This window comes from Bicyclus anynana, chromosome Z (assembly GCF_947172395.1).
Source record: "Bicyclus anynana chromosome Z, ilBicAnyn1.1, whole genome shotgun sequence".
Classification (NCBI taxonomy): domain Eukaryota; kingdom Metazoa; phylum Arthropoda; class Insecta; order Lepidoptera; family Nymphalidae; genus Bicyclus; species Bicyclus anynana.
This window is the reverse complement of record NC_069110.1, coordinates 2,242,303-2,257,845: the sequence shown is the minus strand read 5'-3', so window position 1 is coordinate 2,257,845 and position 15,543 is coordinate 2,242,303. Positions and strand designations below refer to the sequence as shown.

The window sequence follows — 15,543 nt, the reverse complement described above, 5'->3', positions numbered from 1 at the left end:
CTGCTTTCAAACCAGTAGGAGAGTTACTGCAAACAGACGAAGTTGCAAAAGCGCTTGTAACTATTTAAATAGGGATTTGTTTGTTTATTTCATAAATGAATCCCTATTTAAGTTGCCATTTTCCGCACAAGTACAGACAAACACGTTACCTTTCTCATTTAATGTCAAAGTATATAATTTTCTATTATATTAAAATTTTGAAACCGCTGTAGTTTAATGCCTAAAGTAGCATAGCTCACATCTTATGGGTCAACGCCCCCTCAAACATTGATTTATACGGTTGGCATAACATTATACTCGAATATAGAGCATTGTGGTAATTTGAAGTAACTAATTATCATTTTTAGTGATGGTCTAAGATCCTGTAACTTTTCATCCGGTATCTGTGAAAACAACCTTCACAGATCTGTATGCCAGGTGAAAAGTTTTTTTATATCAAAAATTAAATATATCCATAAATATATTGCAAATGGGTTGGCCGAGAGAACCCCCATGAGCCAGCGTGGCGAACTATTTATTAGCATAATCCATATAATTCTGTGAGGAGACTCGTGCTTAACAATGAACCGAATATGGGTTGTTAATGATGAAATTATCCCCAAAAGAATATAGGGAAGAAGTAGGGTAGGTATAGGGTAGGGTTGGCTAGAGTAGGGTAAGGTAGGATAGGGTAGGGTAGGGTAGGATAAGGAAAGAGTAGGTAGAGGTACTTTGAGTTAGTATATGGTAAAAGTATCTTAGTTGGAGGGGTAGTAATATTGTAGGTGTGGGTTAGAGGTACAAGATGGACAGGGTAGGAATATAACAGATGGTGTAGTGGGTTAAGTAGGGGTAGGGTAGAAGTATTGTAGGGGCAGGGTAAAAGGTATAATAGAATAGGCATGATAGTGGTACAATTGGTGTAGGGTAAGGGTAAAGCAGCTACCTAGCACCTACCCTACCCGTAGTGGTAGGTTACATAACGAGGTAGGGATAGGGTAGATGTACGGTAGAAGTAGAGTGGGGCTAGGGTAGGTAGCCTTGGAACCTTTTACCAGCTACCATAGTACAAACTATAATTAAATGAAAAAAAAAAAATTAGCCGTTATAGGAGCATGGGCTGACAAATTTAAATCTATACTAATATTATAAAGCTGAAGAGTTTGTTTGTTTGTTTGATTGAACGCGCTAATCTCTGGAACTACTGGTCCGATTAAAAAAATTCTTTCAGTGTTAGATAGCCCATTTATCGCTGAAGGCTATAGGCTATATATTATCCCCATATTCCTATGGGAACCGGAACCACGCGGGTGAAACCGCGCGGCGTCAGCTAGTCCTTCATAAAATGAGATAATGTGTCTATCCATACATGCTCTCAATCCACATGGTACTTACTTTACGGAGGCGTCAGCGACGCCATGTCCGCTCGACGTGGCGTCAGTGACGCTTCAGTAAAGTCGCGGCTTGCAGTGGCACGACGGACTACCCTTCCCTTCCCGCCCTCCCCGCCACGGCCCTCTGCGCACGCTGTAGCTTCCACCGTATGGGATCCCCATCCACCCCTACCCTATTCTACACACGATGACTAGCGGACTAACGGGATTTGATGCACACTACACTAGGTTACAAAAAAAAATTACATATTTTTTTTTATACTGCCACAACAAGTCTCTAAGTTTTTATTAAACGCAATCTTATAGAATAGTCTTAATGTAACTTTAAACGAGCAATTTTTGTATTCTTGTAATTTGAATCTCAAAAACGGCTCCAACGGATTTTCATGAAATTTATTTAATACGCAGGGGTTACAGGGGCGATTAATCAATCTAGACTAATTAGATTTAATTTTTAGACAACAAACCAAAAAAAAAACATATCAATCAGGTGCTGATTATAAAAACGATAAATATGTTTGCAAATTAAAGTACTACATTACTGGATACTTACGTTTTAGAGAACATTGTAAAATGTAATAAAATAATTTTGACTTTGAATTATGAACGTAACGATTATTTTATCATAAACTATCTGTTACTAGCGGTTTCGTCTGCGAGGATTTAAAAATAAACCGACGCTGTCAATTTGTTTACTATAGAAAGTATGGTAGCTGCGAGCTATGGATAGATTTGGGGAGGGCCTACGCCGTAGAGGCAACTTGTACTTTCGAAGTCAAATCATTTATTCAATTACTTTTAGATTATAAGGCAAAATACTAAAACAATTATTTAAAAAAAATATATAACCGACTCCAAAACATTATCGTACCTACCCACGAAACTAAAAAGTTAAAAATAACATTATAATATTTTCTAACTATTGATCACTTGAAGGAATTGGTGCCAAGCTAGTGATCTATTAATTCAAGATTTTTGTATTCCAGACGAATCAAATCCACACTGGCTTGGCACCGATTTCAAAGTGATCAATAAGTAGAAAATATTATAATGTTATTTTTCCCTTTTTAGTTTCCTGGGTACGTTAATGTTTTGGAGTCGGTCGTATTTAAAAAAAAAATACACAGTGTTATTAGAGGAATAAAAAAATACATATAAATAATAATAATAATTGATTGGCTCCAATTGTATTGTTATTGCAGTATTTTATAATGCTTAGATGACTAACATTTCAAACATAGTGTTTTTTATTTCTGCCATTAAATTGGTAAATTTCGTTTATGGGACTTCGACTTACACGTTATTATAGGAAAACTGCCTAGTTGTAAATTGGTTGTGCTGCTGTGGATCAAGATCTCGTCAGAGTCGGAGAGAGTCAGAGTTCTACACCGAGCTCTAAAATATTGGCCTTTTCTTCTTTAAATTAACCAGGTATTATTCTGATTGTGTAAGTACCGTAGGCTCTTTTATTGGGAGCTCAGTGGCGTCACTGGAGATTCTGGTCGAACGCAGAAGCAACTCCAAGCCAACACATGGACCTCAGCTTACAGGGTCGTTCGGGAACTGAGTGTATCAGTCTTGATGCCACCGTGACCGTGAAGTGAGCCCAAGCCTGTAGCAGCCTGTACTAGCCCGCCGGATAGCCAACGATCTCGGTGACTATCACTAACGTCTGACAGAAATCGCCCAGAGCCAAACAATATCCACATTCCATTAATTTGCTTAAAAGCAGTAAACTGGATGGACATACTCCAAGGCACCCTCTTTCAGAATTAAAAATTGTTTGATAACAAACAATTTATGATGTCAGGAAACCTACTAGATTGACATTCGTTAGTGAGCTGACCTTCGTTAGTAAGCTGACCTTCGTTAGTCGCAGAGGCGAAGGCATTTATTTCAGGACAATGTGATGTAAATTGGTCCATATATCACGTATCCATGTATAAGTCCGTTAATTTGTTATTAAGCCCCATTGTTTGCTTTGCGCGCAGCCGCCTACGCCTACGCCTCATCTGCATGTATGCAAGTAACGCATCCCAAAGTCCCGTCACGTAGCCGTGTCGTCCTCCGCGCCGCTGTCAATGGAAACTAATTAAACGCCGGACCGGTCAGCACAAAGGTCGTGTAAACAATCGTGTCGATTAATCTCGCACGCATTCATTAATTTGGACAAACACAAACATACAGTTATATCAATGAAGTTTTCGTTAGATATACAGTTCCTTTCACAAACCTTTCCGGTATATAACTCGACGTTGATTAGATGCGGGAATATTAAAAATGCGTTACCAAGAGCTATGACTGTGTAAAACGAAACGTCTTTCTGTAAGCATTGAGAGAATCAAAAAAAGTTTAAATATTTTTCACGCATTGGACGCTCGAAAGGCTGAGCCAAATTTGCTAACTTTTATTTTGTGTTTATTGTCCGGAACATTATAAAGTTTTATGTGGTATAGTATGGGTAGGGTAGTGGTATAGTGAGGGTAGGGTAGGGGTATGGTAGTGGTAGAAAGGGTTACAGTAGAGGTATGGGTAGGGTAGATGTATGATTGGGAAAGAGGGAAAGTGTGTAAGGTACAAGTATGGTAAGTTTAGGGTAGTGGCATGTTAGGCATAGGGTAGAAGTATCGTAGAAGTACGGTAGGGTAGAAAGTAGGGGTTGGGATAGAGTAGGGGTAAGGTAGAAATATTGTAGGGTTAGGTTAAGTGGTATGGTAGAGGTAGAGTAAGGGTAGAGTAGGGGTAGGCTAGTGGTAGGGGTACCTAAGTATATTCGCCAACTTCTCGATTGAGAACTCATTGATAAATTGTAATTGTTTATCTTATTATCTTCAAAAGTAACACGTAGTTTCGTACGCTTAAAACAGAGAGGTTGACAGAAAATAAACCTTAAAGTTAGTTGATTTAATATTAAAATTATTTATGTTAAAACTTTGCAGTTTCAATTTACTATACTTATTAAACACAACTAACGTGCTTTAAAAATCTGTCCCTTGCTTTGTATTTAATATTCCTTGAGAACTGATAAATACAGACATATACCTATCTATGTGTGTATTATGGAGTCACATTTCACCCGAGCGAAGCCGGATTTTCATCTAATATAATCTAAATTTCGTAAACGAGTATATTAACTAACACACGTCTTATTAGCCTGTTATTGATATTCACGCTAAGCAAGTGCTCAGTAAATACAATTACAATTGTTTGTATTAATTCTGTATTAACATGTATACACGGCTTTAGCAAACACGGAAAACGATTCCTACTAAACTGCCTTATTAGCCTAGTGGTTAGCCGATGTGGAAATTTGCCTTTGGCAATATTGGGTAATACGATGACCAGCGGGCCAACTAGAGGATGATACAATTAATCACTGCTTTTGATCTCACTAATGGCAGTAACAAAGCCCTTCCTATGAAGCTGTTTGTATGTGCGATAAGATAATTACTTAGCCATATAATGCGACGCCTGCACTATGTTAGTGCAATCGGGCAGATATTAGTGTTACAATAGTGTAATATAGCCAAAGTGCACTCCTCTCCTAATCTATACGAGTACAATAGGAATCGATGTACGAGACGATAATAGGTTTAATTTAATACTAAAGCAATCTAAATAAGATGTGTTGACCCCCCACCAAGTGGCCTCTGTGGCGCAGTGGTATGCGCGGTGGATTTACAAGACGGAGGTCCTGGGTGCGATGGCTGATAATGGTGATGTACAGAGTACCTACCCCGTAACCGCTCATTACATGAGTCGCCAAGGAACTGAAGCGCTGCGATGATGTGAGTAAAGAGGTATTTCTTTTTTATTCTTTACAAGTTATCCCTTGACTACAATCTCACCAGATGATAAGTGATGATGCAATCTAAGATGGAAGCGAGATAACTTGTTAGGAGTAATATGAAAAAACCACACCCCTTTCAGTTTCTACACGTCATCGTACCGGAACGCTAAATCGCTTGGCGGTACGTCTTTGTCGGTAGGGTGGTAACTAGCAACGGCTGAAGCCTCCCACCAGCCAGACCTGGACCAATTAAGAAAACTTTAATCAGCCCAGCCGGGGATCGAACCCGGTCCTGTAAATCCACCGCGCACACCACTGCGCCACGGAGGCCGTCAAAGGCCGGAGGTAGGTCATCGGCTTGCTCCATCAATTTATTATTCTTATTAGTTTCCAAAAAGCTCAATTCAGTTCAGGTGGTAAGGCGAGTAAGTTGCAGTTGCTTCTTTTGGTAAGGAGGAAAAGTAGTGGGCTCTTATAGTAGTGTACTTGTCAACGTACGCCTGTATCATGTATAATAGTATTATTCCATTTAAGTTGAGGATTCCGTATCTCAAAAAGAAAAACACATTTTAAAGCATCACCGCCCACACGTCATAGAGTCCGTCTGTCGTGTTTTTTTTTAATCAATGTACCTAATTAGTTTTAATTAGTTATTAATAATTATCTATAATAGTTTACATAGGATGTTGAACTGTCTGCGTGGCGGCACCTGAACTGGGTCCTAACTGAAAATCAGTGCTGCGTCCTTTTTTATTCAAAGTATGCGGTAAAATTGCTGAGTTGGTGCCTTTTTCTAGTTTATGCCACATATTACACGGAATTCTTTAGTGATCCACTGTTTGAGTGGACAGTTAAGCCATAATATAATTAAGATTTACATTACTTGAAAATAAAGATCTTTCTTTCTTTCGTGAGGCTTTTTCTAACACCATCGACTTCTTAACTTCTGGCTGAACATTTCCACTAATAATTTCTTAAAAAAGAATACCTCAATATTTCATAGCCCAACCCAGGACTCGAACCTAGGAATTCGTCATCCGAACCTACAAAAGGTAACCACTGAACCAACGAGGCAGTCAAAAAAACCTATTTTACACTTAAAAATGTTACTTAAATATTTTCTATATGGAACTCAATGTCCGCGCGTCCGACTCACACTTGGCAAGTTTTTTCACTTCGTGTCAAGGGCACATTGTCACGCGATATTTATTTAGTGGCACGACACTACACCGTAATAGCATAATACCAGCACAATCACTTTATCTAAAATATCTAGCAAAAGTTAGGAGACAGCCAACAAAACACGTCTGGATGACAATCATCACAGAATCAGTGGTTTTCAATTGTCTTGTCAATATCTCCAAATAAAAGGAACGCGACTTCGTCCGAGTGAAAATCGATGTACATCTTTTTGTTTTATCTTTAAGGGATTAGGCGGCGTTCTCTATTAGACTACAAGCCCTTGAACAAAATTACCTGTGAAATGATCCAACGTGAATAACGCTTAGAAGGCTGCTTATCTTTCGACTCCTGCGCTGAAAATATGTACGGCGTTTACGAGTAAAGTATCTGTATATATAAACAAAAGGAATTACACAAATGCCGTACAGTAGTAAATGACCTATGTTGTTTCTGCAATTGTCGACGAATTAAAAATTTGTTCTTTGTTTCGACATTTATTTTTAATCATCTTTAATAATATACTAAAGCCGTACATTAATAATTAGTCGTAATTCATCATCTGTACCTGAGAAATTCCATTCACTCACGTACTCACCTGTACCGCTCAGAAATGACGGCATAGTGCTCAGTTATTTTCTGATATAATAACAACCTTCTAATCGTTATTCACGTTGGTTCATTTCACAGGTAATTTTTGTTTATGGGCTTGTAGTCTATATAAAAGCTTTTATTGTCATCATTTCTATCTACGCACTTCTGTCCACATCACAATTATAGGTCAAAAAATGCCGCAAGACATTATGTTACGCCTTTATACCTTTATTTTGTGCAACAAAATATTTAAGCGAACAAACGAAGATCCCAGTCGGCTTTCCTTTTTTGGGCTTTTTCCAACAATTGTTGCCATATTTCAACTATATTATAAACGAATACCTTTCTCGTGAATCACTGTATCTAATGGTGAAAAAGAAAACTGCATGAAAATCCGTTTAGTAGTCTTTTCAGTTTTGGTTCAGTAGTTTATCCTGAACAGACAGACAGACGCAGCAGAGGCCATTGTTTCATAATAAGTAACTATAGATGACAACAATGTGCTACTAGTAGGTATTTAGCAAAATTTCAACCCAGCCCTGTTCAGCCGTTAAGCCATGATTGAGTAACAAACATCCATAAAATAGTCGTTACGTTTTCTGCAGTTTTCCAATTTTCTGCGCAATTTTCGTGATATAAAAATAAAATGAATGAAATCGCTTAACGCCTTTTCAAGTTATGACTCGAACAAAGGATTTGGATTTCAATATATATATAAAACAAAGCCACTTTTCGTTGTAATTTTATAACACAATGATGGGTTCACCTATCCAAACCAAATGTTTCGTGGTTTCGGACTATTTAATAGAGGGTTTAGGTGAAGTTAGCACAAAATCGGTCAAGTGGTTCTCCATTTATCACATTTTTTGTAACAAATGAATTCAGGAGTGGGGTAGGGGTAGGGTAGGGGTAAGGTAAGGGTAGGGTATGACTGAGGTACGGGTAGGGTAGGGTAGGAGTAGGGTAGGGGTAGGGGAGGGGTGGAATAGCGGTACGGTAGGGTAGGGAAGAAGTGCACATAAGTCTAAGCGAAGCGGTTATTTATAAGTAATCCGCTAGATTACGAATTATAAGATAAATCTGAACAAGTAATCAAAAAGCTGTAAGTTATAATGTCTTCGCGAAAGATCGTAGCTGGTAGGATCCAAGGACTTTTTAATGCCAAATTAAGTTGTATTCAAACTTCGAGACAGTGATGTGAGGTAATTTTAAAAAATATATTTGTCAGCTTCTAGCTCCACAAATTAAACATCAAAAATGAGGGCTACGAACGTACAAACCTTTGTGGCATTGTCATGTCTAAACAGCTGAACAATTTTCAACAAAAATATAACATTATTACTCTAAACCTGCCAATCCGCATTACAGCAGCGTGGTGGGTTTAAGCTGCATATCCCTTAAAAAGGGAGACCTAGCCTTGTAGATGGTCATTTAAATAAGATGATAATGATGAACGCGATGCTATTGAAGCTTTCGTCTAAACTCGTGTTTGTTGATCCACAATTTGCTAAGCTAACACTCTGCATGCTTCACTCAATCTCTGTTCAGTTCACACGCTCCCGCAGGTTAATTACCGCATTGCAGGCGGCAACGCAATAAGCTATTGATGCTATTCCGTTTGGAGAAATCGAATTTCACTGTGGAATAAATGAACATCCAACTCGAAACAGCGAGGATACGCTCCTGGCGTCTGTTACGAGTATTAGAAAGCTGTGCCGAACGAGAACACTTGGAAGCTATACAGCTCCCTATTTTCTTACAGTATAATATTAATTTTTTGGCTTGCGATAGCTGATCGGCGACACGTAGTAGAAAAAGTAAAACATGCAGCCCAGCACGATCAGCAGCAGCAGAGCCGCGATAGCCCAGTGGATATGACCTCTGCCTCCGGAGGACCTCCAACTTTTCAGTTGTGTGCATTTTTTTTAAGAAGTTAATCACGGGTCTCAAACGGTGAAGGAAAACATCGTGAGGAAACCGGCATACCAGAGAATTTTCGTAATTTTCTGCCATCATTCTTCACATATGAAGTTTGCCAATCCGCATTGGGCCCGCGTGGTGGACTATTGGCCTAACCCCTCTCATTCTGAGAAGATGCTTGAGCTCAGCAGTGAGCCGATTATGGGTTGAAGTGTGTGTGACTGGTTGTAGTAGAAGCAGTAGATCACGCAGGCCAGCACGATCAGCAACAGCGCCAGCAGCCGCGTTGAAGGCAGCCGGCTGCGTATAGTGTAAGTCATTTACTTGGCTTGGGACAGCTGATCGGCGACACGTTGTAGTAGAGGCAGTAGATCACGCAGGCCAGCACGATCAGCAACAGCGCCAGGAGTCGCGTGGAGGGCGGCCGGCAGCGTATAGTACGAGTCACTTACTTGGCTTGGGATAGCTGATCGGCGACACGTTGTAGTAGAAGCAGTAGATCACGCAGGCCAGCACGATCAGCAACAGCGCCAGCAGCCGCGTGGAAGGCAGCCGGCAGCGTAGCTGACGTAGCGCACGCATTTTCTGTTACAACCAGTTGATTACTTGTTATATATAATTAAATATATTAGGACAATAGGCACATCGCCATCTAGCCCCAAAGGAAGTTGAGCTTTTAGAAGTTGAGCAATTTTAGTTTCTGACGAAAACTAATTCGCATAGAAGACTTCGTCGTCTTTACCGATACGCCAATCAGCGTTTTGTGTGATTGTAGACACCTTGCTAGAACTGCAGCGCCGTCACTGGGGGTTTTGAGCGAGCACTGAAGCATCGCCTGATGGAGCCCGAAGCAGAAGCAAAAGAAAGAACAACTCTCTAAGGGCATCTATTCTGAGACTCGGACCTCAGTTTAGAGGACTGTTCAGTAAGGATGTTATGACCTGAATGTATCAGTCCTGACATCCCCGTGACCGTAATTGAAACCCATGTTTGGATGACGTAAGATATCAGAGTGCAAGAAAATGATTCGGTATTATATGAGTAGAATATTTAGGGTATTAAAGGAGCGCGGCAGATGAATGTTAGAGAGGTACCTGGCGTGTTGTTGAGTACCTCCAAATATGGTGGATACGTTTAAGACAACCCATAAAAAAGAAGCTCACAAGAAGAAGAAATAATGAACTAGCATGTCAGATTATGGTAAGGTGCAATAGATAACTGTTAAAAAATAGGACAAGTGTGAGTTGAACTCCTGTGAAGTGGGTTGGTGGGTGAACTTTGTTATCTATATTTTTTTTTTATTTCTGATTTCTAAATATAATTTATTTAATTATTATTTTCCATCTTACCTCCTAAAAGTGACCCTAATTATAATTAGCCTACTCCAATCAATTTTTAAATGAATTGCCCCAGTAGATTTGGCAAAATTTATTGAGACACACAAACACATAAGTGGTTGTATAAGAGGTCAGTTATTGTACTCTGATGTTCAGAACCCTAAAAGTGCACTTTTCAAAATTATGGCGATTTGACCATAACCAAGGGAGTGGAAGGGTTACTGAGTTAAAAAAAATACCGACCGAATTGAGAACCTCCTCCTTTTTGAAGTAGATTTAAAATAACATCCTTCTATTTTTTTTGTCCGGAGCATTGAGTAATTTTAATTATTTTTTTCTTTAAAAGAATATTAAATATGACCAATATTTCTATCTCCCTCCAACTAGTCAGGAAAGACTATATTTTGGATTTGTAATATTAGAAGTGGGTACAACAATAGGTCAATGGGGCAGGGGTTAAACCACGGGTGATCCGTGATCGGTGATGAGTCTGCTTTACTGTTGAACTATTGAGGCTCTATGACATACTTGATACATCATGCCATACATCATGAGTTGAGCTATGACATACTGCCTTTATTACACTAGAAGGGTGTAGTTTTACCGGCTTCCCAAATCAGGACTGAGAATTTTTGAGTAAAAACTTTTTTGAATATTTGATTGCCATTGTTTTTTTTAAACCAGGATTTTGTGATCTGAAGCCAAATTGGCTAACCATGGGACCTACAGAATTTTTTATTAAGACCCCCACTTAATAGAACTATAGCAGTGGGACATATTACCTTTTTCTTTAGAAGTATTATGACATTTTTTATAGACTTTTAACATGTATAATATGGATAAAGAACTCTAATAGAGTCTTAGCTGGTGAAGTAGTTAAAAGCAAAATCATAAAATTGATTTTATGCAGAAAAAAAATACATAGTAAAATTATTTTACAAAATAAAAGTTATCAGTGAACGCACAGCAATAAAAATTAAAGAAAGAAATAATATTTAAAACATTCACACATAAAAATACATAAATACATTCTAAACTAAATTACGACAACCTCACGTGGTATTAACGCAAAAAAAATAATCACGACATTTTGAACAAAAACATACAGCACATACATTGATAAAAATAATAAATAAAAAGTAACAAGTTACATAGATGAATTTCAAAAAGTTGTAATGTATAGTTTAGAGCTAATTTGTCGAAACACGGCAATGTAAACATGATGATAAGAAGACATTCGCAACGGAAAAGTTATAATACCTAAACCACAGTTTGCGTGAATCATAGCTAAAAGTTTTTAATTTAACACACAGAAACAAAAGACATCGCTATTGACTAAAAAAACTACGCGCATCATACGTAAGTGGTTAACGTCTTCCTAAAGTTGTAAACATACAAATAATTACTGAAACTCGGCGTTAAAATCCATTTGTACTTACATTCATTACTCAGCTTTAATCCCACGAGCGGTGACCAGCATTATACGAGTAATCAAAGTCCCAAAACAATCATATAAATACACGTAAATGAAACTATTTGATCTAAAAGTATAACTCGCTCGCAATACAAGCGCATCCAGCCGCGGAACAATACCGATTGCCGATTGGGAGAATTCGTGAGCGAGCACGCTATCTCAAGACAGAGTGACAGACGCATAAATTGACAGTTGTCACATCCACTTCAATATCTACCAATTTCCACCAAGCTGTCATTAAAAACTCATTATTTTATTTTAACCAATATAATATTCGGTAATTGACACGTGTATCATATTTATTAGTATTAAAAATTAAGGTGTTGAAACTAAATTTCTATGTTTGTAAAATCAGAATTAAAGCTTGAATACTACGAAAATAGAAGGAGTACTGATTACTGGCAACATTTGAAAATTGAGCGCGATCCGAATGAGGAATAGTGTCTATTATATAGCGAATAAATATATTTTCAGAACACATGCAAGCATATTTATAATAATATATTCTATACTATTTTTTCTACAAATACATTAACTAATGCTTAATATTATATTAAAAATAATATAATTAGCAATACAATTATTATGTCTGACAGGCTGAAATGACAGAAGTGGTTTACAACAGAACCAACGTTCGGAGCGCGTTCCGAATGCAGCTTCTGAACTTCTGTATCAGTTTTCAGTTTAGTAATTCAGTATCATAATCTGTGGTTTCAATGTTTCATTTCATTTTCATGTTTTATGTTTTCGCATGGTAAGTTTTAGCATTTTCCGGTTATATTCGTAATGCTCACGATAATTTAATTTGCTAAATAAATATTATGTATTAAAATATTGAGCTAACTACGTTTATCCATTTTGTAGTGTTAAGAAAGTTAAAATACTTTCTACAACTATTCAAAACTAAACATCATATAAAAATATATGTCAATCTTTCACTTTTTAACTTTAACTGGAATTGTCGAAATGATGATGGAATGTTTTAATTATTGTATTTATATAAAATGATAATTATAGTTTCTCGTAATACAGATAAGTAATATTTTGTAAAATTTGCAATTGTATGCCCTTCAAGGCGAAAACATTGTACAATCTTTTACCTACTTTTGTCATTTTTACTGGACAAAATACTGACTGTTTGACAGCCAAACATGACACGAAAGACCAGTGTCCAGCTGACCCTCAACCATGTAAACTATCCTGCTCATGGACCCACCAAGAAAACTTCATGTGTCAGAAGTGTGGTGTCAGCCTCTGCATGGTAGGATGCTTCTAAGACTACTACAAACCTGACACATAGACTTAACACCAGATACCCATTTGATAACTTGGACTTGTGAACAAGTGACTTTGGCATAACTAATCCCTAACTAGGGGAGACTAATCCCTTCATTAGTTATTGAACATCAAACATTCAAACTTACAATTACTAACCATATTATACTTATATATAATAATAAAGTCATAAATAATTAGGAAAACATCCAACCACATTATAGTTATTGTTTCTAAAGAATAAATTTATTTATTTGTGTATTTTTAATTTTTTTGACATTTTATTCAATTTACTTGATGTATAAAAATAAGTCTGGTTTTCCTTCTTGACGCTATAACTCCAGAATGCACAAACCGATTTCCACTGTAGATTGCTAACTTAAATCACAAATAATAACATTTGTGGGAGATCAGGGAAACTAAAGACTTTTATTATACTTTAATATTTATTTATTAGATGTACTATGAGATCCTCAAATGCCTCTTAGACTTACAGGTAAAATATACAAAACGGTTGTAAGATGCTGTATGCATCAGAAAAAAGTGGGTGGTAAAAGGGATGGATAGTAGGATAGGTGTAGACATAGGATATGTATGCATGAGGTTGGACAAGAATGGATAAAATAGGGAATGGGAATGAAAATATAAGAGGAAGTATGAAAGTGGCAACTGTGACAGAAAAATTAAGGAGTAAAAGGTTATCTTGGTATGGACATGTATTAGGTATGAAGGTATGAGGTACCAGAAGAATGTTGAAATTGCAGGACGAAGGACAAGAAGAGATGGTTTGAGTGTGTAAGGCAGTGGATGATGAGTTGAGGGTAAAATAGGCGAATGGAGGAGATTGAGATTTATTGCCAACCCGACTGGTCGGATAAGGTAAAAGAGAAGATGATTTATTTAATATAGATATATTTGTATTATATAGTATCTGGATGTACAAAAGGCCTATATCCAGCTATGGATTGATATGATATTATAGGAACAATTAGATTTGTTTATACACCAACTACACATAAGTAGGTTACAGGCACAGAGTAACCAGAGTGAAACTTTACAAGCAACATACTGAAGCCAGTGAAACCTATTAATAAAACAAAACGAACGTCACGCGTCTCCTTGACAATCACTTATACAAACTTTTTTCATAATTTTGAAAGTTAGTATGAAAATTCCTTCATTTTTAGAGTTACAGCTTTTAAAATTTGTTCATAAATCAAAAATAAGAAATATAATGTTATTCAAAATTTTTTTTAAATGCAACCATTAAAGTGGTGCAATAGGGCTTGAAAGTTTACATTGATTTCCACGCGGACGAAGTCGCGAACGTCCGCTGGTTACCAATAAAAATATACTCATTACATCTTATTTCCTTATTTTTAACCGTCTTCAAAAAAAGGAGGAGGACTTCAATTTTAGTCTTATGTTTTTTTGTTGTATAATTTACTTTACTTTTTTTTGTTTGCAAGGGTATATTCCCGAGGTGGTCCCATTTTTTTCATGTCAGGGTCTGATGATGGGATCATGGAGAAATCGAGGGGAACTTTCAAAAATCGTAAGGGCGACTATAGCGTGTCTTAATATTTTCATTATGCATTTTAAATCACTGCAATTTGATGAAGGTCTGGAGTCGATCTGATGATGAAGACAAATGACTGGTAATGGAACTTCTCAATTGGGCTTGATTATTTGGTATTGATGAGGACTTTCCACGTAGCTGTGATGTGACTGTCATTGAGGGTCTGATGATGAAGACAAAGGACAGGTAATGGGCTCAATCAATTTATATTTACAAGGACTTAGGTGGGATGTGACTGTCATTAGGAATCTATTGATGAAAACAAGTAACAGTTAATGGAACTTGTCTTGTAATGAATCTTGTGATTGCGCTTAATTGATTTGTGTTGATGAGAACTTTCCACCTAGATGTAACTGTAGTGTAGTCAGTCTAGTGATTAACACGTTGAACAGTTAAGGAAACTCCTCATTGGCTTACAATTACAGTAATTATACTAGATCTTTATCTAGATCTATAGGTATATGTCTAGTATGATCACACTAAAAATTAAAAAGTAAAAAAATAAAAATAATAAAAATACAACCAACTTCAAAAACATAAAACGTATACCGAATAAACTAAAAAGCAAAAAAATATCATCATATTTTAATATTTAAGTTCTAGCATAGAAAACATATGTACAAGTTCTAGTCACGGGCAAAATATTGAAAAACGAAATGTATACAATGACCTCAAAATAGTAGTTATGTAGTAGGTGGTAGTAGGTACAAATGTACAATTTAATGTCGTTGAATGTTTATTTTAAATATTCTAAAAAATAATAAGTTTTATAAGTAACAGCTATAATTAGCGTACAATAATTAAAATCGTAAAGAATTGTAATGGATTTTAACGTATGAAATGCAAATCATTGGCAATGGGTCTATTAATTATTTGTTTGAATCTATGTTAAAACATTGCTGCGTGAAATGACTACGCTATAGGCGCCCTCTATTGGTGACTAGCTGAACTATACGTCATAAGTAGAGAACCCAAGAAACATAAAATAGTAATATCTTTCTAACATAGATGGCGTTGCAAAG

At 36.9% G+C, this 15,543-nt stretch overlaps 1 protein-coding gene across 6 annotated transcripts in view; it reads right to left on the bottom strand.

Annotated features, from left to right (window-relative positions):
- The window catches only part of LOC112045511 (alpha-mannosidase 2), a 92,538-nt gene extending 80,730 nt beyond the window's left edge, over positions 1-11,808 (bottom strand). For 4 of the 6 annotated variants that reach the window (XR_008252282.1, XR_008252281.1, XM_052890540.1 and 1 more), the window contains exons 1-2: positions 11,633-11,808; positions 9,309-9,441 (exon numbers count right to left, since the gene is read on the bottom strand). Coding sequence is in view for 2 of the 6 variants with exons in the window: in XM_052890540.1 (XP_052746500.1) it covers positions 9,309-9,441; positions 11,633-11,638 (139 nt within the window). In the remaining 4 variants the exon portion in view is untranslated. Of the gene's footprint in view, positions 1-9,180; positions 9,286-9,308; positions 9,442-11,632 lie in introns of those variants that run through there. The other 2 variants (XM_052890542.1, XM_052890541.1) reach the window with 1 other exon arrangement.
- Positions 11,809-15,543: the final 3,735 nt, after the last annotated feature.